General features: G+C 34.6%; 1 protein-coding gene across 1 annotated transcript in view; it reads left to right on the forward strand.

Moving 5' to 3' along the window:
- Positions 1–27,830, forward strand: part of LOC108740461 (neurexin-3-like) — a 117,919-nt gene that overhangs the window by 43,496 nt on the left and 46,593 nt on the right. Inside the window, exon 3 of the mRNA XM_018474789.1 lies at positions 15,075–15,210. Coding sequence (XP_018330291.1) covers positions 15,075–15,210 — 136 coding nt within the window. The remainder of the gene's footprint in view (positions 1–15,074; positions 15,211–27,830) is intronic.

The raw sequence follows: 27,830 nt of genomic DNA on the forward strand, positions 1-27,830 counted from the left end.
AATTGCAAGGTATTAAGATTGCAAGGTTTCGGCGCGTCAAGAGCGAGTTTTCTTTTATTTAATACATAGATATTTATAAGATCCCAAGCGCAATCGTAGAAAATAGGAACTCAATACATCACGTAATCTAAATACTAAATAAAGCATGAAAAGTTTCTATATCATATATGGAATAGCGTACAATAGTTCGAATTTCAGCATGCAACTTGCAAACTCCGAGCCCATATTGAATTTGATATCTAAAACGAGCTATTTTTCCGCAAAGTTGAATGTCGTGATAGGCAAAAGGGTAGTGGAAAAGACACACAGAGTTGAGTATGCCTGCCAGCAAGAGTTTCTCCGACCGACGCGACGTAAAACGTGTACTGAAGTGAAAACCATCAGCGGAGGAGAAATTCAAAATCAGAAAATTTATTAAATCTTGCTATTCCAAATACTGATTTCAAAATCACAAATAGAAAGAATTGTTGCGCGTAATAAAATAATTTAAAATTTATCAGTGTTACAAAGTGAGTAAATTTTATACAATACAAAAAGCAGTTTACTTAAAATGATTATGTCAATTCTTAAATAATGATTGGTAAATTATTGCATGGATTAATTTATTGATCTACCCAATGAAAATGACCCGTTTCACCACCCTAATTCACTTCTGACTGGTTTATAATAATTGATTTTATTAAGCAACTGACTGTGATAGGTATATTCGCACATTTAAGTATTTTAGTGATTTTTACTCATTATGTTGTAATTTATGATAATAAAAATGAGCAATGACTAAAGGTAGCAAAATTTAATGCTCGGAACATCCGGAAAAAATAATTTCAAATTATCAGAACTTGATTGATTTGCATTTTTCGTCTCTTCTCGATAATTATTATTTTCGCTAGTGAAGCATATGATTACCAACTGACCTACTGACCAAGTGGTAGGTGTTAACCTACAATTTCCCGTATTTAATTCTATGTAGTAATATCAGTAATATACCTAAATAGGCATTTATGGCATGTGGTCTATGACACAGTACGTCTATGTAATTATGCTTTAGATAACTGCTGTAGAGCAAGTGATAAATGCATGAGGATATATCTTTAACTAGCGACCCGCCCCAGCTTCGCACGTTTGCAATGCTGATCTAAGTATATATTTTTTTTTGTTTAGATTATTCTCGAGGAGGGGAAATCTTCAAAAGACACCCTCTGAACACACTAAATATACTACAGAATGTCTTTATATACAACATTCACAGCTTTTTTGTCATTAGATAATACAAACCCGCCTCCCGGCCGGTACCTTCAAAAATATTCATTTAAATTACATGCTATACAGGGCCATATTAATCTATATTAAATGCACAATGTATTTAAGGTACTTAATTGGGTAAGAATTAATGCTGTATTGCTTAAAATCGCTTCCTAAATAAGCCATTATTTCACATAAAAAGTAAAGGTTAAAAAATAGTTATTGTGGGTTATCCCTAAGAGATAGGCATATACCATCGCGGACTTTTTTGTAGACCTTTTCAAGATGTACAATACTGTAGTACATTATCTTGATCTATCTCGTAGGGTTCAGCCTGCGTTTGCAATGTAAACTCAAAAAATGTGTTTATTTACAACATCACATTAGAAACCTCTAAAATTATCAGTGTTTCTCCACTATATTATTCATGTATTATATATATAAACCTTCCTCTTGAATCACTCTATCTATTAAAAAAAACTGCATCAAAATCCGTTGCGTAGTTTTAAAGATCTAAGCATACATAGGGACAGACAGCGGGAAGCAACTTTGTTTTATACTATATATAGTGATAATTCAAGAAAAGAAAACAGAAACGGAAAATTGAATAATTAACAGTTTTCTATCGAGCCTCTCCAAAAAAAATTCGATCCGTTCATGGAAACGGTGCCGTCGCGCCGCAGGCCACTTTTGAATTCGTAGTGAATCTAGTGAAAAGTAAACGACATCGGCGCGAAGTTAGGAACACGAAGGCGACGAGGGTAGCGCACGGAATGGATCGATACGGAGCAAGGGCGCTGGGCGTGTCAATTTCAATTATTATTCTTTCCAGAAATGCTGAACAAGGGGCAATTATATTATTTTGCGCGTTCCGAGCCGTTCGCTGCATACAGATTTTCAACTGCAATGTGCCTCACCGGACGGCTTGGATTTCTTAAATGAAAAAGTAAGGAAACGAAAATGGGACCTTTTCCAACAATAGTCTGAAATAATAATAATAAAAAAAATTTCAGCATCGTTCTTACCCAGTTGTCTGCAGTAGAAAATTGCGAAATTGTTCTCAAGCACGGATAACACAGCTCGTCTTCGGAATAATATGAACCTATTTATGAGTTTTTCATCATCAACAACTTGAAATTAAATTATACGTATTCAAATACCAGTTTTGTTCTTGGCACAGTGCTACCTACTTTCTGGAGATTATTAATTTTCATAAATGTGACTTGTTTTTGTTTTATGAAATTTTTATATAGATTTACATCAAACATCATCATCATCATCATCATAGTTTCATTCCTTCCGGGTTGACACTGCCATGAATTTCTTGGTATTTCTAATCTTAAAGTTACCATGTTTCAATACTTCCCTACTCGTATCTACTACCCTCTCTATTCCTTCCTTGTAGAACAGTTTTTCATTTTTCATAAATACAAAATCAGTTCGTCTTCGCCTTCAGCAGAACAAGTCTCTTCTCTTCTCTTTTCGTTACGCCAGTTGTTGTTGAGTTGTAAATATATGTTGTTGTTATCTAGTTTTATTCATTCGTTTTCTAAGTCCTCAAAACCTTCTCTAACTCTCCAAACTTTTCTTTTTCGCCACGTCCACCGTCTACGTTTCGCATCCATACAGCGCCGTGCTCGAGACAGACCTTTAACAATCTTTTGTTAATTTCTAAATTAACCGTTCGCAAAGCATAAAAGTGACTTATTTTTGATAAAAAGGCGACCCTGCGCAATTTTTCTTTTTATATCCTGAATTATCTAACTTTCTAGTTTCCGAAAACCAGCGACGTACATAGTATACACACTTCAATATATAATTTGTAGCCAAAACATTTAGTCGGATATAGTTCGGACGTTCAAACTTGGCATAGTCCGCAATAAAACTGCCGCGTTTACTTTCTTCTTTCAATTTGAAAAAGAGTGTTTAAATTATATTAAAAATGTCTACTATTTGTTGCGGTTACATACGTACTTAATTCGATTTTAATTGCAAGCTCTATAAATGAATAAAAATTATAACGTTTTTATTTTTGTTGCAAAAAATATTTTTTCGGAGGTGTCCGGGGAAGAAACCTTATTTCGCCCAAATGTCCGGGATTTTTGCTGTGTTTATCCGGCGTCGGCAATTTAGGCGATGGCAGCCTTATCCTAACTTAACAAGGACGTGTTTAAATAACTACAGTCCCAAGGGGAAACAAGAAAGGAGATACATCCATTCTGGCAGATAATTTATTGCAGACTATGCCAATTTTAATCGTAATCGTGTCAATAATAGACAACTGTTGGGGTCTTTTGTGTTTTTATACTACTTGCGGTCTATTTAATAAAGAAGTAGTAGGTAGATGTTTTAGCAGTAATATGAAATAGCGAGGTGACTTTCGTAGGTTTACCTACCTACTAAATAGTAAATTTTGCAAAGGTCAATTCTAATTAAAAGTTGGTTACGTAAATAAATCCTGAAATGTTTTGCCAACCAGCAGCATATAAGTGTAGTTTTGCGGCTGCCCGTTCTAACAACTCATAAAGTTAGATGTCTTGTGAATTTTGGTAGATTAAAAAGACTTATATTCGAGTGGAACTTTAGCGCTGAATTATATAATGTGCTAAGTAATTTAAGCGTAAGTGACGCAGATATTGCTGCAAACTTCTTAAGTTACTTGTGTTTGGAACGGAATAATGTTGGTAATTTTCCTCCAGGAAAGATATAAAGTTCGCTGTAGTATATAGCGAATAGTTATTATCATGAATTTCAAGTACTTTTCCCTCCGAATACTGCGCAAATATAATTTTCGTCTTTCTCATCAGCGCATTTATATTTGCCGAGGAATCGTATAACTTATTGCTAAAGTCGCAGTGCTTTTAACATAAGGACGGTTTATTGACTTTTAATGCTAAAGCAAATCGTCTACAAGTATAAAATCTTACCCCGTCACGTCGATCGGATACAGCAGTTATTGAGTTTCGTTTTGCGCCCTTTCATATTCAACTTTTATATAAAACTTTATTACGATATAACAGTTAGGGTACTTATAAGTATCGCTTATCGTCCACCATTTTTTTAAACAGTCCACCCCATAAACATACATAGATGATAATGAAACGCCTGTAATTGATTCTGCAGTATAGTCTTTTCAGATAGTGCCGCAATTCTTTTATAAGATAACTAAGAACTAAGATAACAGAAACATTTTCATTTCAAGTGCCTGTCAGATGCAAATAAAAAGATACTAAAGTTACAGTCAGGGCGGTAAATAATAATGGGTAACCTGTTAACTTCTCTTACATCTAAAAGAAAAGATAGCTACATGGTTTTACGTTAATTAGTAGGAAAATAAAAAATCAAATCAAAAGAAGGTTCCAACGAAATATATTTGGAAAAAAAACCGACCCAGTTCTTGTCAGACTCATGTACTCACCGAGGATTCGTCTGTCACGGGAATCGAGTCTCGAAGATTTTCCCCGTTTTATCCTAATAAGTCCCCAAAACGTATAATTATATTACAATTGAAAAATTATTATTTTCGTAATATATCCACAATTTTATGGTTTTCGAATTTCCTTTACTTTTAGGTGACATCCGGAAAATTTTTATCGAAGTCTAGAGAAAACATATTCTTTCCTCCAAAATATGATAAGCGTGACGCTCAAAGTTCGATCATACTCGGTTATCTACAGACAAATATTTTTCCAATTATTTACTTGAGTTTTTTGCTTTCAAAAAATTTTTGGCGGTCCAGCCCGAGACAAAAATTTTCAGTCTCTCCAATCAATCAGAGTATTTCAGCGTCTCTGAGAGCGTCTCTCACAGTCTTTCACAGTTTCTCAGTTATTGCCTATGTGTTTTTTTGAATCTCTCACAGTCTCTGTATGAGAGACTCGAACGATAAAATTGTTAATTAAGAGATTTGCGTCTCTCGTTCAGAGATTCGAGTGTCTCGTTCAGAGACTGGATGCAGAAATGAGGATCTCTCTATGAGCGACTCGAGTCTCTCGCTCAGAGACGCTAAACAGTTTTTTTGACAGTCTCTCTCAGCGACACCAGAGAGACTCGATGAGGGACGGAGACCCGAGTCTCACTTTCAAAGACTGAGAGACTGGACATTTTTATCTCGGGAGTTTTTGACCTTCCGCAATCCGGACCTGTACCACAATCCGCCAGTTGCCGCCAGAAGTTTTATTTTTTCTTAATTGTATGGGATTGCAGACCTGAGTATTTGATACTAATTTCGACTTGATAATACCTCCACGCCTCCTTAGAAAAATGGTCTTGACAGACAGACAGACATGTGGACGGGCAACGAAATGATTCTATAAAGACTTCTTTTTTTCTTTTTGAGGTAGGAATCATAAAAATAGACTTTTTTTATAACGTATAGTCTTGATCAAGAGCGAACATATTGAATAATAAATTTGAATTTTTATTTTTGTCTTAAATTACTATGGATCATCGTAAGTGCTCTAAGAAATTCTTCTCGTTAATTTTATACTGGAAAATTGTAATTGTATGATAACTATACCAATATTGGAGGTAGTATTTGTTAATATATATATCAATAATGATTTTGAATATAAAAAATCAGTTTTCATTGGTTCCTGTACTTTACTACAAACAGAGGTGTATTAAAACACGTAAAAATATAAAACCGTTCCCTACAACTCTAATTAAAATATCAATTACTTAAAAAAATCTTCTAGTTTTTAATCAGAAATAGTCATCGTAATATCGCCATGATACTTCAATATCGAGCAAATAATTTAAATCTGTTTGTAACATTAATACTACGTATAATCCTGATTGGTATTGGCACACTTATTAAAACATATAAACTTATTAAGCTTATATGAAGGATTTTATAAAAAACAAGATTTAAATTCATACCCGTACAGGTAATTATAATAACACATGTCCATATGTAAGTAAAAATTGAATAAACCAGATTTGCCATCCCAGGTAATTTGCGAGAAAAATATTAAACAGAATTTACTTCACAAGTTTTTGTTTGAAATTATTAAATAAATAACTAGTCAAACCTGTCCAAATTTGAATGAATAAGGTCCATGTCATAATATAACATAAGTCCTTGGTAAGTAAACCCGACTTGCAATTGATCAGTTTGTATTCGAAATACCTACATTACTGCATCAATGTTAGGATGGGTTGTTTTAGTCTTTAAAATTATTCTAAGCTAGCAAGAGGTATTGAAATTTTATCGACTTCTTCACTATTGTTCCTGTCTTGCTACGTTTTCATCCCCGCAGTAATATGCCCTACATAATGTTGAATGCGTGAGATAGTAGTCAGTATTGATGCATGCCTATGCCTAGGTACATTTACCTATGTGTGCTTATGCGCAAGGATGTGTACAACAACAACTCGTCTGTCATGTAACTGCTGGCAACTATTTCCTTATATGCCTTTGTTTTAGGTTTGTTTTGGAAATATTTCATAGTTGAGATGCTTACAATTCCATTGTTTGCCGACATAAAAGCAGAATTCAACTTCGTTCAGAGCATTTCGACAATAATTTTCGTTCCTCGTCGTTGTTACACGCCGTCCTTCTCTATCCATGCTCAGGTATTCGCTTTGCTCCAGGCTTTTTGTCGAAATTAAACTTTCGTTTGAGATGAACTAACTTCCACCAACGATGCGAATGGTGGAAGCGGAAAATTTTCTCATAACCGACAATATTATTGCTCGCCTTGTTATCTGCAGTCTGCAAAATTCCAGCAACAGTAAAAAGTAACGGCATACCTTTCAAATAGTCTTGTAAACTTTAAATAAGAAATTATTCGTAACCAACCACCGATGTTCCTGCTTCAACATGACACAGTAGCCTCAGGAACTTGGGAAACGGGAAAATAAAGAATCCTATGAAGATAATACTATGACATGTATTTAGAGATAGGGTTGTTTTGACATTTTCAAAGTCTCAGAACACAAAACGGCCCAGGATCGAAGCATCAGAATCTACCTGATAATACTGTGACATTTATTTAGAGATGGGGATGTCTCGACATTTTCAATGTCTCAGGAGACAAGGCGGCCCAGGATCGAGATCCCACTATCGAAATCCAGAAACTTAGGGACTTCGAAATACGATTAATGTAGAATATATTTTCCGTGAGACGTATCAACAGAATTACCATTTTAGTAAAATAAACATTTAGTTGACATAAATAAAATCAAATTTTAACATTTATCACATTAATTAAAGCTATTCGCAATAATTATATTAAAAAATTTTCGTTTCCAGCAAGTAGATATCCACACAAGTGGACCTTGTTGGAGCATACGTAATCCTAAAATGTAGCATCGTGCTACAGATGGCGTTTACTCCGTCATTTGTAGTATTTTCTAAAACGCACTGTTAAGACAGCAGGTAAAAGTTGGTCTGTGTTCTGTCGGAGCTGCCTGCTACGCGCTGATGAGATCCAAAAAGATCGAAATCGCGATGCGCTTCCGGCAGTTTCGATAGAATACAGACCACTTCGAATTAATTATATTAAACATAAAGTACTTATAATAATACTTCTGAAATAAAATATAATAAAATTCTAAATGCTAATATTCCTAATTTTAATGTTAGTTTAACTATTTTTTCTTTAATTAACAGAATTGCTTTTTGCTTTCATACGTTCGTATAATATATAACATTCATAATCAGTTCTAAAAAAACTATTCACATTCATGTGTCTAGACTCGAATCTCTACTCAAAAGTCTCGGTACATTTAGCTAACGTCCCGGGACTTCGAGATAAAGATGTTACGAGACCCAATCCTTGCATATGTTAGATGAATTTAGATATATTGAAATTTTGATTCTTGACCTAAGTACGGCCTCTATATAGCTGTCGGCTTTTGCATAATACAGCCACGAACCACCACTGCCTGGAGGTATTGTTTATTATCACATTTCAACTAAAATAATTTTTGTAGCTGATTCCTAACAACAAAAGAATGAGATGGTATGAGCTTCATTTCAAATGTATTATTTCGCGCTTTACAAAACGACGTAAATGTGGCATCAAAACTGTTACAAGGAATGCGATGTAAAGGGCGATTAAGAGGGGATAATTTATAGCCCATTTTGCCGGATAGTATTCGCTAACCAAGACATTGTTTGAGAAAACCGTTGCGGAAAATCTGATTTCATTATAACTGCGGTGATTTATTGACGGCGAATTTTCTTTTTTATTTTGAGCGTCCCGACAACCGCCGCCGCCCTATTCAAACGAGCTTTCAGCTTCTTTTATAAACCGTACTAAATTAACCAATCGATAAGAAGCTGTACATCATTAAAATCCACTACAATCAACGGCGGCCTGTCTATTGAAAACGAACTTTTCTATTTTACATTTGTACTGAAGAGACAGAAAAACTTCCTTTTCACTACTTTCTGCTCAAATTGTATAACTTTATCTTCGCTTTTTCTCATTTTTTTTTCACAAAGTTCTTCAAATATACAAAACAGAATATCGAGCAATATTAACGAAATGTAGCGACTTACTACCAAATCGATGCTATATGTATCATCATCATCATCATCATCATCATAAGGCCGTAAGCCCTAAGACTTGTTGGACACGCACCTCCACTCTTTTTTACTCTATCCTGAGCTAATCTTCGCATTTCCCTAAAACTAGAACAACCCACGTCCTTAACTAATTGCGAATAGTAATCTAACCTAGGTCTACCTCTACCCCTCCTAACTCCCATTTCTGCCTCTAATATGTCTCTGACTAGACCTTCATGGCTGAGAAGTTGTCCTACTAACCTATCTCGCCTGTTTCTTATTGACTTCCATAGTCCTCTATTCTCTTACTCTTTCTAATACTTCCTCATTTCTGACCTTCTTTATCCACGGTATCCTCATCATTCGCCTGTAACACCTCGTTTCCTATGCTTCTAACCTTTTCTTTTCCGCCGCGCCCACTGTCCATGTTTCGCATCCATACAGCGCCGTGCTCCAAACATACACCTTTAACAACCTTTTTCGAATTTCTGAATTAACCGTTCGCGAGCATAGAAGTGACTTCTTTTTATTGAAGGCAACTCGACCCTGCGATATCCTCTGCTTTATATCCCTACTACTCCTTTCGTCCTGACTTATCTGACTTCGTAGATACCTAAAATCGGCTACTTCTTCTAATTGTTCGTCTCCTATATTTAAATTCGCTTTTTCCCTACTTTTCCTTCCCTTGCATACCTGTATTTTTATATGTATATGTACTAGCAAATTGGTAAAGCCTTTCGAGGCCAGTAAATGAATTGATATCTAAAGGCCGTCGTTGGTTGAAGTTTCTTCATAACGTTTTGCTAACACACGAGTAGGATCTCGTATTTAGTGTAGAAAAGTGTTCGACCACTCGTATATATTTTTGTGAAATTTAAAATGATATTTTTGCACTCCCAAAAAAACTCTTCGATTTCACAATATTTACGGAAAACAAAAAGAAAGCGTCCTTTCTCTGTGACCTTTAATGGTCCATTTTAAGTGACCTATGACCCCGATTTGAGGACCTTTGAAGTTTAAATAGACAATTGTATTACCTACAAATTTGATCTACTGCATTCGATTCTACGAGGGAATGTCAACGAGATAAACAATAAAAACAAACTTACCCCTGCAGTATAAGCGGAAGTTCCATCTCCCCTCGCCCGGAGATACAGTCTTCGTTTTACACTCAGAACATGTATCCAAAACTACCTTCAAATTCAATACATTTTCTAAGTAATTTATTAAATTATTAATTAACTTTTACATTGTAATGATACATTTGACCGTTTACTTAATATCGATTTACGTCCAACATTCAAAAAAAGTTCAGTTCAGCAAGTCGAAATCCATCAATGCAAATGAAACTTTTTGAACATGTTGAATTCCACTAATAATTGTGTATTATACCACAGATGGCATTCACCACGTCGTTTGTAGTACTTTATGACTTTCTTGTTGTTACAATACTTCACATAATTAGTACTATTCGCATCTTTGTGTTCGATAAATCCTTTTGTTCTTATTGTATGGACCATGATTATCCTTCAGCCCTTCGATATTTTGTAAATATCTGAAGAAAATTATGAAAATGCCACAGAATACGGCCGCTGATATGACTTATCGTTCCATATTCTACTACAAGCGGCGTTTAAGGTCAATTTACCTTCTTATTGTACTTTGAGTACCATCCTACGATCTATAATTTTAATTATTATTTTGTATAAAAGATTTTGACTGTATTCTGACTTTTTGATATCAGTATCTTATTAACCGTAGCACAAACACTGCCCACAGTAGCATAAAAAAGAGCGAAAGCGTGTCCTATAATTATACCACGATATAAAGTTCGATCCTGAAAATACTTTTATTACAGGATAATTATAGGAAATAAAAGGAAATAAAAGTGTTCTGATGTAGCTTTCTGATTGTACGACATAAGTTAGTTTTAATGGGTGATGTGTTTGTAAATGACAGGAATAGCTAATTTGTGCTGCCACAAGGTAAACAGCAATTCACTTCTACTTGTTTGTGAGGATAACACTGACAAATGCACGAAAATAACACCTTTGAGAAACAAAATTACTTATTTATGTATCAACACCTGAAAAAGTAGGCAATCAATATATCGATACGTACCTTTTTGTTTGTTCCATCAGTAAGGTCTGATCCAACGGTGGTTTTACAACCATAACCTTTAATAAAATTTTTACTCTATTGTCTCAAAATCATACCTAATAAATAAATTAAGATTGTATCCGACCATCATATAATAGGGTTCCGGAGCCATTTACCATTTTCAACCTCATCGTCATAAGGTCGTCATTCCTAAGACTGGTTGGACACGTTCCTGCACTCTTTCCTATCCTGAGCTAATCTTCGCATTTCCCTAAAACTACAACAACCCACATCCTTAACTATTTGCGAACACTAATCTAATCTAGGTCTACCTCTACTTTTCTTAACTCCTGTTTCTACCTCTAATATGTCTCTGACTAGACCTTCATGCCTGAGAAAGAGTTCTACCAACCTATCTCGCATGTTTCTTATTTCTTTTTTCCTCGTTATATTTTCCGTTACAGAAAAAACATTCTGCGTCTTTGTCCGTAGGGACAGTAGTCTCTTGTTGCAACATCTTCGGAAGAGTCTGTGTTATTTCCAGATATAGCCCCAGGTCCCCAATCGGGTCTGATGTCACTGTCTGTCATATTTATTTTCTTTGTTTTTTTTGTTATTTTCGTCTTCCCTTTTCCCTTTTTCTGTGTTCTGTTTTCTTTATCAGACTTTTTAAGTTGTGTACTCTCAAGGACTTTTTTATAAGGACAGCTAATACTAATACTAATACTACTCATAAAAAAGTGCATGTAATTTGAAATATTCCAAATTATGCTCTCTTTCGGTATTCCAAATTAACCACATACCATCGTAACCTAAAATTCCATATCACATTTTTAATTCTAGATTTATTTACAAAATCATGGTAACATCATAAACTAACAAGGTCACTTAACAGTTTAAATAAATACGATGAAGATTTAAAGTGTTACAATCAATGATTATTTATCGCTGATTGCATTCTTACCGAAATTTTTTTCAAAGCGGGCGTCTTGTTCCCTTGTGGCTGGTAGCCGGAATGTCAAGATGGCGTCCTGTTTTTAATACTCGATGGCTTCGTGTGTCGTATGACTTTATGTTTACTGCAAAAGAATACAAATGGCGTTTATAATTATTTAGATATCGAAGTATTCCAAGTTACCTGCAGTATCTCAAATATGCTGCAGTTCCTCTACAAACTACCTCTGGTTAATGAGGGAAAATTTGTTGTTTGAGGTAGTTTGTAGTGTGTAAAAAATTGAAAATGAATTTTCATATGATTGCATTTATATGAGTCGCTAAGTGAAGTAATATTTGTTCAAAAATACGTGAATCGGGCAAGTCAAGTGAGGTTTTGAGCTAATTATTTTTCAATTAGTTACAAACCGTAATAGAAACTGTTAATTGAATAATGTCGATGTATTTGTGAGAGGTCAATAAAACATCGCTACGCCTATTCGATTTACCATTAAAAATGGAAAGCACGCATGAATTAGTTCACTTTTATTAGTGTTTAATATCTAAAGTGTAATGTTTGCCGCTAGATATTAAATTTTGAAGTAGCTTTTATTTGGGACTTTAATATACGCCTAAATTTGTAGTTATATGACTTTTTAAAGTCCTATTCAGTGCAAACTATTTATAAAATGCGATAAAAGCTCATATTTCATTAAAATTCTGTTCACACAGCAAATAGATAAGGAAAATGTTCCACTTCTCACCTTATCTAAACTTCAATAAAGCTTCATATTACGAAAACGTGATATTTCCGTTACTTCGTTACCACAATATCATAATGAACATTGAAAATTCTCTGAAATGAAGTAATTTATTTTGGGAAATTATTCATTAAATGTCTAACACACGAATATTATCAAAATGACAAATACAAAATAAACACCATAAATTCTCTTCCTAAATCAGAACGAAATCGGTGCAACTATCTTCCATGATGAAAAGATACGAATTAATTTTATGTCAGATTACCGAAAAAAAAGATCTCAGTTTTCACTTCCGATGTTGATAACAATCCAATGGTAATTATACGATTACTTTATGCCATAATAATTTTATATAGAAAATTAGAGTATTATTGTACTTCTGAGAGAAATATGCGCCATCCATATAGACTGCATGAAGCAATCAGATCGATACTTACTGAAGTTAACTTTTATTTATCAAATACGATATAGGCTACTCTCTTTAGCTGAAGGTTACATCGTTTTCATTACCGTCAAGTAGTGTTATGCAGTAGAGATGAAATAGTACACATCAGTAGCAAGTATTATACACCAAGGTTTAAGGTTAGGTTATGGTAGGAAGCGCAAAGGATTTAGGTTAGGTTATGATGAAAAGCTTTATGATGGAAGATTTAAGTTAGGTTATGGTGGAAAAGATGTCCCTGTCTGGCAGAACGTACTACGAGCTAGAGATAAGCACTATGCTTTAAGAGATTAGGTTAAGTTATGACATGGGGATCGCTATCAGTAAAGTGAACCATGAACAAAGATACCCATCCGTCCAAATTTGGACGGATTCAACTACAGTCAAAATCTATAACGACACCGAAGGGACTACTCATATTTGGTCGTAAAAGCCGATAGTCATAATAGCCGGTGACGTTGTTATTAAGTACTTAATACTTATTATTGAATGTGTGATTAATATATTCATATGTAAAGTAAAACTACATTTTATTTATTTTACATAAAACGTATTATAAAAAGACATTACGTACGTCTAATTANTATTTTACATAAAACGTATTATAAAAAGACATTACGTGCATATAATTATCATTTTTCTATATTAATAAATTTTGGAATTTTAGTCCGTTTGGAACACTTCTGTCGTGCGTACACACTTTGTAGTTCACGTTTAATTTTAATTAATGTATCATCATAATTTCCCTGCATATGAAACTGTTAATTAGAATAAAAAACAATTTTTCGTAATAAATACATTGGCAGCATTGAGACCATCATTCAAAGTTGGCACTGTAAATTGTTCTTCAGACTCTTCCTGTTCGTCATTTCCCTCTTGAACTTCTGGTACAATATCATCTTCCGTAGCTGGTGCACAAATTGCAATAGAGTTATCTGCATCAATAAACTCCTTAGCTTCAGTAGTAGATATTCTGAGAATTACAATAGACCATAAACTCGACAGGTTTTTGTTTACTTTTGCGATCTTAATGGTCATTTACTGTACCAGATGGGGATACTGTTATCTATTCAAATGTTTACAATACAGCTGGTCGTTCTAACAGATATAATTCTCCGAAAATATCAGTTAAATGTAGTCGCTTAAAGAGATATGTCGTAATAAGCAATGTCGTAAAAACCAGTGCTTTTTATAAGGCGGTCTAACAGAATTAATACGGGGCCAATGATTTTGGTCAATATATCCGGTATGTTGTTCTAAACGATGTCGTAGTAAACGGTTTTGACTGTAGTTTTATATAACAACTACTTTTATATAGTGCAACTGAAAGCATATTACACCTCATCCGTCTAAATTTAAATCACCATTCTCTCATTTTATCATTCTGATATGAATTCTGAATATATCAACGGTTTTTGAAATTTACACTTACACAGAAAGCTAAGACGAATAGTATTACACTAGCATGCAGTTACTGTAGTTTTGTACGACGTCTTTGTGAACGAATAAAAGTTTTCACGTTGAAAAGAATTGCACGCTCTCCAGAGAGAACGAAAAAGCAGTGGCACAAAATGCACTCAGTAAAAAAAAAGGAAAAGTATGAGGAGTTAGCCAATGAAATTGTGCAGGAGTGAGGATTTAAATTGCCTGGAATTAAAGAGCCTTTAGAATTTAGAAATTAGAGAAATGACTCCAACTCCATTATTCTACCTCACTCTTCATTTTACGAATGCAAAAAATAGTACTTATGTATAAGTAGATACTTGGAGTTTTTACCTCTTTTATGTTAAAAACTTAAAACTTTTTTATTACAGATATCATTTTCTTTACCCTCTGCTCGACAAAAAAATGTCTATACAGAAATAAATAAAATTATTAACAATTTTGTGCTGATGAGATCTAACGAAGTGTTTTTGTCTTTGCATTGATGTTATTAATACGAATGCCATCTAGAAGTTAATCAAATTTTGTCATAGAAATACTATGTTCTAGTTATTAACAGGATACATTTGATTAATGATCTTAAAATTGCTAGTTTTGTTTCCAGTTAACTAATATTCTTTCCTGTTAATTCCAGATTTTGCGTGGAAACAGCAGCGACGTCTGCGAATCCCGAGACCCTTGTCAGCATGATGGCATTTGTATTTCAACTGACAACGGTCCAATTTGCGAATGCCGAAATTCCGAGTACGAAGGAGTGTTTTGCGAAAAAGGTAATTCAGTTCAATTTTAAAAATTCCATTCATGTTAAACTTGTTTGTACGCAGTTCAACAAAAAATTTTGTATTGACTTTAACCTGAGTAGTTGTTTGTCGTTTTGATAGATGTTGTGTATTTTTGAATAAACAAAACTCTAACAATACATTTTTTACGTGCCTTCTTCTAACAATGGCAGACAAATCATAATTTTTAAAACCGTACATGGAAAAATTTGTTTTGATGTTCGAAATGTTATGCGTGAAGCATATGTAATCTCAATATAGTGAAACCGTTTACAGCGATATCGCATAGAACGACGTACCGGATTTAACGACGAAATATAGAGGTTGCATATACAAAATCTATTCAAACATCGAAATTGGAAGGTTGTTCGGTAATACATCGCTTAAAATGGCGTGTTGTCTATAGTGTGCTCTATATCACGCCTTTCAAAGTATTGTACCGGCCATAACGTCCGAAGTTTGATTGTTTAAAGTGACGCTTGTGACATTTACATAGTGAATGATCTTAGTTTTCCACGACAATAAAGATAGGCATTGTATTTCCATTGATCATTCAAATTTTAATCGTGTGAATTTTATTTTTGGACGACATACGTTAGGCTTACGCTTTGTTCAAAACGTATTTTGAAAGATCGGTTAGTTTAGGACAAATTTAAGAGAAGCACAGGTGATATTTTCAAATAGATGTTAAGGAACCTTATTTGTGATATGCCGAGGCAGGGACTTTACGGCATAAACATTTTCATATTTTATTGTACCTTTAGTGTAAATTATATTGTTATTGGACTTGGAAATATTTCCGAAATCTACGGTCACATAGGCAAATTCGCAGAAGCACAAATGAGGGTTTATCCCATGGTTAATATATTGTGCATTGGTATTACTGTCAATAACCTCGTTATTGGGAGGGATAATTGGTCGATTTCGGAATCTAGTGTACAAAATTTTAAGTTTGATAGAATAGTTCTTTTGTAGACTGGCTGAGAGTAATTAGACTTTAGTTATTTTCATAAGACACTAATAAAATTCAAGTCGTTATATTTATAATAAGTTAGAATAGGTCGTAGTTGTAAGTTGTACAATAAATTCGTTATATTTACAACTCGGCGTTTCTATGGTCCTTCGAATTATATATGTGGTACAATTGTACAAAAAGTTCGAATCAATAATTTGAATATTTCGAACGTAAAAAACAATAGATGTGGTTGAAAAAATTTATTCCACAAATTTACCAAATTATGCATTTTCAATATGTGGGGAAAATTCTAAAAGACTGAAGAAGTTTATTGTGGCCCTCTCCACATGGCTGAATATACAGTAAAATGTTTATGACTACGGAATATCAAAAGCTCGTTAATCATTAATTTAAAGTAATTTGTAGTGGATAAAAATCAAACAAATTTTCACAAATATTAACCGCTATTAAAAGTTTATTAAAGTATTTCATATGATATCAATATACATATACATTAGTTGGATGAATCTGTCACCTAATACGAGGTCTGTTCAAAAAGTATCGCGAATTTTAAATTAGGTTAGGTATATAGGATTTTTGATTTTTTGTGTTGGTACTCATCTCTCACTTATACCGACCAGTTCGGTTATGTAGAAGTTCAGTTAATTTTTGACACCTGCTTTTCTTGTACGTATTTGGCTCGTCTTCGATTTTCTCCTTTTCCAAAATGTGGCTCAAAAAATCTGTACCAAATTTTGTGTGAAAAATAAAATTAAGTGCGCGGACGCATTCCGAATGTTGACTGTGGCATATGGTGAAGTTCCCATGGAACCGAAGCAACGTTTATTGGTGGTAGAAAATGTTCTCAGAGAAGATGTTAACGACGAAAAGCGTGCAGGAAGCCCAAGGACGTGAACGACAGGCGAAAACATTGTTGAAGTGAAGAAAATGGTATTGACCAATCGTCGAATCACCGTTAGAAAAGTTGCTGAGAACCTAAACATATCGATTGGCTCCTGCCATTCGATTTTTACCAATGATTTTGGCATGAGACGAGTCGAGAAATTGCTCAATTTCGACCAAAAATAGCATCACATTAACATTTATTTACTCCAGAGGGTCATAACTGGTGACGAATCATGGGTTTATGGTTATGACGTAGAAACCAAAGCTCAATCATCCCAATGGAAGTTGCCGCACGAGCCAAGACAGCAAAAAGCGCAACAAGTTCGGTCGAATGTGAAGGTTTTGCTTACAGTTTTCCTCTATTTAAAGGGTGTGGTGCATCATGAGTTCTTGCCACAGGGTAGAGCGGTCAATAAGGAATATTACCTGCAAGTTATGCACAATTTGCCCAAAGCAATCCGCCAGGAACGCCTGGATTTGTGGAAGAACAAAAATTGGTCTTTGCACCATGATAACGCCCCTGTTCACACATCGTTGCTTGTGCGAGAATTTTTGGCCAAAAAACAACACACTAATAATGCCGCAGTTACCGTATTCGCCAGATCTGTCCCCCTGTGACTTTTTCTTGTTCCCGAAACTGAAGAGGCCCATGAAAGGACGATGCTACGCTACGATTTAGAAAATAAAGACGGAGGAGCTGAAAAAGTTCACAAGAAATGATTTTTGGAAATGCTTCGAGAATTATAAAAAACGTTGGCACAAGTGTATATTATTTGGTGGGAATTACTTTGAAGGGTACAAAATAGATATTCATGAATAAATCAATAATTTTTGAAAAAATACAAAATTCGCGGTACTTTCCGAACAGACCTTGTATTTGTTTTTGTCGCTGTTGCTGCTGCACCTATCATAGCTTAATGATCAAACATTGGTGCGTAAAGCCAAAAATTCCGGGTTCGATTCCCGACGAAAGTGTAACAGCGCAACAATTTTCCTAATTAATTTGAGGTACATATATAATTTGTACTAGGTAAAAATTAATTGAATTTTCGCATAGATATTATTATTTATATTTATTACTTTTGTACCTCATTTATAGCTCCGTCTATTTTCGATTTTTTTTTATTTAAGTAGGTTCCAATTTCATAATGACATACATTTTCTCTTACGCTTCATCTTTTTTTAAACTGCCAAGCTGTAATAGATTACTTCGATTGCGTCACTTTATCGGTTCCCTTTATTTTCGAAACGTCGTTTTCCGGCAATTTCCGTTACATCAAGTATTTTAAATAAGGTCAGGTTAAGAGGCTGTAGCCTTTTAAGATAATGTGAAAGAATCTTTCATCTCGATTCGTTCGCGAATTGAATCGGAACATTTTGTTTTTGCTAAAAGCAGTAACGGCAAACTGCAGACAAGATAAATAGAATTATTCGAAACCTGTAATTTGGTCAGTAAAGTGGATTCGTTTTTACCGAATTACATCCGCTGTGATTCGGGTCACGGATTAGGTACATCAATTTGCAAACTCTTGTTCGGGAGCTGGCGTTAACAAAAGGCAGGCATTTAACATTTTGCCATTCGTTCTTGATAGCATTTTGTTTAGGAAAACCTACTAAATCACCGTTTGTAATGAAATTTGAATAGATGAGGCTCTTTGCTCTTGCTACTCCATAATAATAAATAAAAACACGAACATTTTAGTTACAAATTATAGTTATTCTTTTCAACAGTATCTTTTTTACGCAATTCGTATACTTCTCCCTCAAATAAATTCAGTTTTATTCCAAATATAATGCTATAAAATTAAAATTATCTCTTTGTTCACATAATTGTCCCATCATCATTATCATCATAAGGTCGTCAGTCCGAAGACTGGTTGAACACCCACCTTCAGTCTTTCCTATCGTAAGCTAATCTTCGCATTTCCTTGAAACTAGAACATCACACATCCTTAACTATTTGCGAACAGTAATCTAATCTAGGTCTACCTCTACCCCTCCTAACTTCCGTTTCTGCATCTAATATGTTTGTGACTAGACCTTCATACCTAAGAAGGTGTCCTACTAACCTATGTCCTCTATTTAGGTATTATTGACTTCTGTAGAGTCCTCTGTTCTTTTACTTTTTCTAAGACCTCATCATTCACCTGTAACACCACATTTCGAACGCTTTTAACCTTTTTCTTTCCACCGCGCACATTGTCCATGTTTCGCACCCGTACGGCGCCATGCTCCAAACATACACCTTTAACAACCTTTTTCGAATTTCTAAATTAACCGTTCGCGAGCATAGAACTGACTTCTTTTTATTGAAGGCGACTCGACCCTGCGCTATCCTCTGCTTTATATCCCTACTACTCCTTCCGTCCTGACTTATCTGACTTCCTAGATACCTAAAATTGCCCACTTCTTCTAATTTTTCGTCTCCTATCTTTATATTCGCTCCTTCTCTACTTTTTCTTCCCCTGCATACCAGTATTTTTGTTTTACTTTCATTTATTTTCATACAGTACTGTTTTGGCAATACCGCTTCCATATTATCTGAAGCTATCTCTAACTCCTCCTTGCTAGATGCTAATACTGCTATATCATCTGCAAATCTAAGAACACTAATCTTTTGCCACTGTATATCTACCCGTACAGTTGTACTGTCTTGAATGATGTTGATCTCGTCTTCGATGTATAGATTAAACGTCCAATATATGAGAATTTCAGATTTTACTTTTTTACTAATATGTTCCTTTACTCTATATTCAAACGACCTACCAGTTTGTCCTGTACCCTTTATCACAATATCATCATGGTTCAAATATGTATTAAGTGTTACATCTATTTGTACTTACTTATAAGTGCAATTTATCTTGAATTATCTTTATGCGGTAAATGGCCATTTAACAAATTCAGATGAGAATAATCTAATTTAAAATTGCAGTTTTTCTTCTAATTCGATGAAATTTTATGTTGTACATACATTGTTCTTCTCATTTTAATCGAATTTTCTACGGCATTCCCTTTCTATTTGCTCGTTGACCCACATGTAATCCCTTGGCAATTATTTCTGTTCAAAGCAAGATTCGTTCCAATGAAGATTCTGCACCACAGCATATGAATTGTTTTGGCTCGGCCAACCATTTCTACCAGCTTTTGTTCTTTTATAAAAGCCTCCTGACAAAATATTTGATTTTCTATTTTACGATTCTCAGATCAAACGTGAAAACGTTCAGCAAAGATTCTACATCGGATCAATGAATTTGTATTTGTCAGACACGTCTGAAAGTTTCTAATTGCTATTAATGATCTTTGCCCTTTTGAATTAATTCCAGCATGGGAAGTATTTTTATACGCATATATACAGAAATATTATTTACCACAGTCATTTGAATGAATTATTTATATAACAGAATTAATAATAGGTTTGGTTGTAGGAGGTAATCTCGGAAACTACTCGTCCAATTTTAAGAATTCCTTCACCAGGGTTTAGAGTAAACTTTCAGGGTGGATATAGCCTGTGTATTATTTCAATACAATAAAACAACTATTCGGGGAGTACAAAAATCTTAACTAGAATTGTACAGCGGAGGATGGAAAAAAGGGCGGAAGAACTATTAGAGAAGATAAATTTGGGTTTAGGAGAAATAGAGGAACGCGGGAGGTCATTCTAGCTTTACGGGTAATAATAGAGAAAACGATAAAAAAAAAGAAAGTGTGCGTACATAGGATTTGTAAATTTAGAAAAAGCTTTTGACAATGTTAAATGGGACACGATGCTAAATATACTTAAAAATGTAGGTATGAGTTAGAAAGATAGAAAAGTGATACTTAGTTTGTATAAAGAGCAACAGGCAGTTATAGAGATGGGGCTGCAGCGTAAAAAACTAAATATTAGGAAGAGAGTCAGGCAGGGATACACACTGTCACCGCTACTTTTTAATCTATACATCGAAGACGCGATCAACATCATTCAAGACGGTACAACTGTACGGATAGATATACAGGGGCAAAAGATTATAATCTTATAATAATATACAATATTGTACCAATATAGAATAAATATTGGGCCAATGTCGTGTGCTACTGTGGTAGTATGCTTAAATTTGCAGATGATATAGCAGTATTAGAATCTAGCAAAGAGGAGTTAGAGATAGCTTTAAATAAAATGGAAGCGGTACTGACAAAACAGTACTGTATGAAAATAAAAATAAAACAAAAATACTGGTATGCAAGGGAAGAAAAAGTAGAGAAGGAGCGAATATAAAGATAGGAGACGAAAAATTAGAAGAAGTAGCCGATTTTAGGTATCTAGGAAGCCAGATAAGTCAGGACGGAAGGAGTAGCAGAGGACAGCGCAGCGAGTCGCCTTCAATAAGAAGAAGTCACTTCTATGCTTGCGAACGGTTAATTTAGAAATTCGAAAAAGGTTGTTAAAGATGTATGTTTAGAGCACGGCTCTGTACGGGTGCGAAACATGGACAGTGGGCGCTGAGGAAAAGAAATGGTTAGAAGCGTTCGAAAAGTGGTGTTATAGACGAATGATGAGGATACCGTGGATAGAGAAGGTTAGAAATGAAGAAGTATTAGAAACAGTAGGAGAACAGGGGACTCTATGGAAGTCAGGAAGAAATAGGCGAGACAAGTTAGTAGGAAATCTTCTCTGGCATGAAGGTTTTAGCAGAGACATATTAGAGGCAGAAACGGAAATTAGGAGGGGTAAAGGTAGACCTAGATTAGATTATTGTTCGCAGATAGTTACGGATATGGGTTGTTCTAGTTTTAGAGAAATGCGAAGATTAGCTCAGGATAGGAAAGAGTGGAGGTACGTGTCCAACCAGTCTTAGGACTGACGACCTTATGATGATGACAAAAAGATTTTTGATTTATTCTTATAATTTTTAACAGAAACAAAGCATGTAAAAATGTCACTTAAGTTTCAAATTGTAGCTTCGTGCTAGTTGGTTTTTTAATATTCATTATGTAATAAATTATTAAGTATGCTATCGTAAGTATGCACAGCTTATAATTTGAAAAATTTCAAAACCATCCAATTTAAAACTAAAGAGAAACCCTAATTAAAATTTTAAAATTTCAGAACAAAACACACTTGCCACTAATACTTAAATTGTGAAATACACATAGCAACTGTTGTAATAAGTTTTACTGAACAGAAGTGTCAACATAAAAAAGTTTTCTACTATTTATGACACACCTCATATATTTAATCGTTTGCTATTTCATTTTTATTAGAATTTTTAAAGAATGAGCAGATCTGACAATTTCGGTTAAATGTAACATATGAAGAGAAGTGTTTCGTACGAAATATTTTTCTTATTGCATTGTTGTAACCTTAAAAGTGTGTCGTCCTTTCTTTACACGTAATGGCGTCGCAAAAGAGATCCATTGTGTTCGATAAAAGTGGTCCTTCAAAAGGATTTTCACAGCCACTTCTTTTTCTTAACGTTAAAGTAGATGAAATTGAAGCAAGTATCCCTTCAACAAAAGAACTTATTCGCCCAGACACAGACAGAAAGTATGTTCAGAATTATTACCTAATTCCAGACGCTTTAAAACGGCCAACTGTAATTTTGAATTAAGTGCAGCAGCTCACAAAAGTACATTTCGAAATTAGATTTAAAATAGCTTCTTGTAATAATAAAGTAGAAAGAATTCTGGAAACTGATCAAAATTTATATAAGAAAAGATAAAGATAAAACTGAAAGAAGAAGGGGATAAAGCTAAGCTAATAATTATTCATGATCTTTGGATTCCTGATTCCTAGAATACAATCAGAATACTCCAGCTGTAGGAACGTTATTAACAGTACGTTGTGTCCACTGCGCAGTAAAGTAGTGCGCATACGTTTTAACCCGCAGTCAAGGAGACAATTGTGTTGGAGAACTTATGATGTCATAAAGATGCGCAGTCGCTCATCGCGCAGGGGACCTTTGCGTTTTTTATCCTTTATTAGTGGTTCATTCGCCGCAAACTAAGTTATTGCTTTTATCTCTAATCTTCTTGCCTTCTTCATTGTATTCATAGGTTGCATTTGAAAGGATTTTGATGATGACATCATCCAATAGGGAATGATTACAAATATTTATTTGTATATAGTAAATTTTCGATAAAAATTTAGCATGCAAGGGAACTTGTCTGGCCGCATGCGACTAAAATTGCATCGCAACATGCGACGAATGTATGGGCGCAACGGGGCTACTGTCAACTCAGTGGCGTAGCAATCGACGATCACAGGGGCCCGCAAGGTCTCATAACCCCATCCAAATGTAAAAAAAATCTTTATAATGATTCGTCATCCATGCAAACTTCCCAATGAGTTAATAATCGACCCACATTGCCGCAAGAAGAAGATTAACATTCAAATGAGTTAGAAGTGGGGCAAGGGGTATCAAAGATCGCGCTCGGGGCCATTAGAACTTTGCCACAACATTGTGTCAACTTAAAAAAAAAATCATAATTATCATAATGCACAGATCGGTGAATAAAGTACGCTAATACATAGAATATTAACTAAATAGTTCTTTCATGATCATAATACCACGCTACTGAAGAAATCCTTTAAAAAGTCTTCCGTGCTTTGTTACTACTTACATATTTAAAGGAACCGTTTTATGACTGCGATAAACGAAACGCTAAGTGAGTCAATTCGATTTTAATAGACATTTTATTGAAGTAGTAAAGTCTAAACATTGTTACGTTTGTAAATTGTTCGTAAATGCTTCAATCTAACTCCCCTACTTTTACCAGTAGTTAAATTGTACCTATTTTTAAACGAAAATGTATTCATTATAAATCTGATCCTAAATTGAATAGTGGAACCCTATTAATTGTAAATGGATTCTATTTAAATGTCTCATATTTATTTAATTAACTTATTTATTATCCTTAAATTCAAAGTATGTATATGGTCTATTAGATTCTAGTGCTTCTAGAACACATTTGAAAACGGAAAGGGACTTAAATATTAATGATACATTAACTGGTCTAGTGATTTGTTTAGATTTGACTCAAAAAGGCTCATTGTTTTTTATACACGTTATTGTTAGGTTAGGTAGATTTGTGACAGATTGGAGCTTATGTAATGACTCTGCCGGGCTGATATGTGGAAATTTTATTCACAGAAAGCATTAGTTTTATACATTTACAGTACAATATCGGAATTTCATACAATTCCTAGTAAATGCATACATTTCCCAGAATATGTGTATATTAAAAAATCTTTAAATCAATATTTATACATTTCCTAAATAGCCTGGGAATTGTATACATTTCCTAGGAATTGTTACATTTCATACATTTCCAGAAAAATTTATACATCTAAGTACTAATGCGTTTGAGCAAGGGGAGGNTTTCATGGCCTTTAGATTTTACTCCCATCGAGCCTAAAGAAGTTTCACTTGAAAAATCTTTGAAACCATTTATACATTTCCTAAATAGCCTGGGAATTGTATACATTTCCTAGGAATTGTTACATTTCATACATTTCCAGAAAAATTTATACATCTAAGTACTAATGCGTTTGAGCAAGGGGAGGTAGTACGAATACACCTAGGGGAAGAAGTGACGTGACTAGTTTACTAAACGGAGCAATAAAATATATTTTCAATGAGAGAAATGAGGATTTTCTTCTCAAATTATTATTTATTTATTAAAGTAACTAATTTCCTACGAAAAAACCTTAAACATAACAACAAAATCAATTTCATTTTAAAAAAATATGTCTTTTAGCTCATTCGTAACATTTTGGTATTGAAAGATCCACCAAAAGTTGTGAAAGAACCAGTCTGTCTTATAAAGCGTAATTGTGAAATTTATGAAAAATAATAATTATTGCATTATTAACAAATTGTTTTACCAGTTTTAACTTGTGAAATTTTGAGAGAATATTTTTTTCCCGGTCTACTAACGGTTGGTTGTGGCATTCACAGTTCCTGCAGTCATGTTTTATCCTATGGGCTAATGAATCACATTTTAATTAACTATAGCTTCACCTTACTATCCGACAATCATATAAAGCCAGAGTGATAGAAGTCGGAGTATATCGGTTGTCATTGTGCAGCAAAACACAGTTAAAATGTTGCTAAATAAACAATTTCTTCATCTTCGTTGAAGTAAGGAACAATTTCCACCTCTCAGTTCTGTAAACTGTTATTTTTATACCTGGTTTTGAGCAGTATCCACTATCTCAAAAACTTACCAACCTATCTCGCTTATTTTTTATTGACTTCCATAGAGTCCTCTGTTTTCCTATTCTTTCTAATACCTCTTCATTTCTAACCTTTTGTACCCAGGTTATCCTCATCATTCGCCTATAATACCACATTTCGAAGGCTTCTAACCTTTTCTTTTCCGCCCACTGTCCATGTCCATGTCCGTACAACGCCGCGCTCCAAATATACACCTTTAACAACCTTTTTCGAATTTTTAAATTAACCGTTCGCGAGCATAGATGTGATTTTTTTTTATTAAAGGCGACACGACCCTGCCCTATCCTCTGCCTTATATCCCTACTACTCCTTCCGTCCTGACTTATCTGACTTCCGAGATATCTAAAATCAGCCACTTCTACTTTTTCGTCTCCTATCTTTATATTCGCCCTTTCCCTACTTTTTCTTTCCTTGCAAGCCAGTATTTTAGTTTTACTTTTATTTATTTTCATACAGTACTGATTTGTCAGTACCGCTTCCATTTTATTTAAACATGCGCCCTTAATTGCTAGTTGTGCCGCCCATTGAGAAAAGGCAAAGAGGGAATGACAGTCCCACTGTTTTTCATCTCAGGCCTCACCGAAAACATTATTTAAAAGTACATACGTACATTTTATTATTATTGAAAACAGAAACAGGAGTTAAGAGGGGTAGAGATAGACATAGATTAGGTTACTGTTCACAAATAGTTAAGGATGTGAGATATTGTAGTTTTAGGGAAATACGAATATTAGCTTATGATAGGATATAGTGGAGATGCGTGTCCAATCAGTCTTGGGACTGATCCCTTATGATGATGATGATCTGCAAAATACTTTAGTGTCTTTTGTATAATTATTAATAAAATAATTAATAAAACACTATTTAAACAATTAACCAAAAATTTATACGTGCCAACAACTAAACAAATAGATGGTAAAAATAAAACACAACAGCCAAAACACACAAAGAAATAACAACAATGATAACAATAACAATGAATACTAACAATTTACAACAACAAGAGACTTACTAAACGACGGTGGAAGGCAGAGAACACAGATGAATTGATATTAATAAAAAAAACTGTTGGGTGTTTCATTCCCACCAGCCAGTAATACTGATGGGCGGGTAGTCCCTCCGGACTACGCCGGAAGGCCCTCTTCAGCCTGCTTTCAGGAATCGTGGGAATAGGTGGGTGGTGGTTCGGGTGAGAAAGATGAGACGAACGAAATGAAGACAGAAGAGAATGAAAGATTATCTGTTGAATATTACTGCCTCAGCATTTGCCTAAGTGATCCAAGGAAACCACAGAAAAACTTGGACCAAGGCAGACGGACAGACCCGGAATCGAACTGGCGTCCTCCCGAATGCTAAGCAATGGTCTAGACCTCTAGGCCATGCCGCTCGGTTGATATTAATAGGGATGTTAGGAGTATTTATAGTAGGAAAATGTTAGTAAAAAGAGATAGACAAAGACTGCTAATAGGGGTTGAAGACACGAGCTTACAGAAATACGAAGAATTGAAGAGGTCGAACAGTATAGAATTTTAGGTAAGATAATTAAGGGAAAAGCCAGCTATTAGTAAGAGGTGCATGCAGAAACGGTTGAAGATAGATTTCTAGGTAAAGGTGATTAGGGACAATAGAATAGATATAGAAAGGAAACAAAGGCACGCAAAAGATAAGAAGTCGAGATCTACATTGAAGACATATTAAGCATTATAACAGAAATAAATTTATAAGAAATATACGTACAAAATATTTACACAAAAAAACAATACGAGTTCTTTTCGCCACAATACGATAAATACGTAACTTATTAGTATATATACGTATAAGTGTACACACCATTTTTTTCTATTTTTCAAACAAAGTTTAATGGCGTGTTGCAATTGTGTTTTTGTACTAAAACGTGCTAGTTAGTGTTCGTCGCAAACGTCAAGCGAACAAAAGCACACACGAGATCACACTTCCGATCGTGACGACAAAGCGAAAATTGGAAAGTGCTCGTCTGTCATAAATCAGGGTCCGCCTCACCACTATTATTTTACTCGATTCATTTTCCTCGTTCGACGCGTTTCAAACCTAACAACATCAGTCGATTAGAGCGTCCCAGTCGCCAAGCAACGTAGTCGTCGCGACGGCGACCGACGCTGCCCTCGCACAGTCGGTGGGAAGAAACGACAAATAATATGACATTGAGGAGGAAAAAGCTGTCATCTGAAATTATTAATATAAACACAGAGAAGAATGGGAATTGGAAAGGAGTAGGATTATCTTTTAAAGCATCCACCAATTCTAGTGTATATCATCCCTACATTTTTTACTACAGATTTGAATGCTTTCATATATACGAGGGTGGATTGATAAGTTTCCGGCCTAACCAAGAGATGACGCCACTAGGCCTACCTTGAGGTGACATTCTATAGTACCATCCTTGGATAGCTTGTAGCTATAGTTTCAGCCCGATCTCCTTGCTAGTGTAGGTTTGACAGCACGCTGAACAAGACGCCTCTGTGGTTTTCGTAAAAATGGAAAAGCAGGAAAATCGT

The sequence above is a fragment of the Agrilus planipennis genome, unplaced genomic scaffold (assembly GCF_000699045.2).
Source record: "Agrilus planipennis isolate EAB-ADULT unplaced genomic scaffold, Apla_2.0 scaffold57, whole genome shotgun sequence".
NCBI lineage: Eukaryota > Metazoa > Arthropoda > Insecta > Coleoptera > Buprestidae > Agrilus > Agrilus planipennis.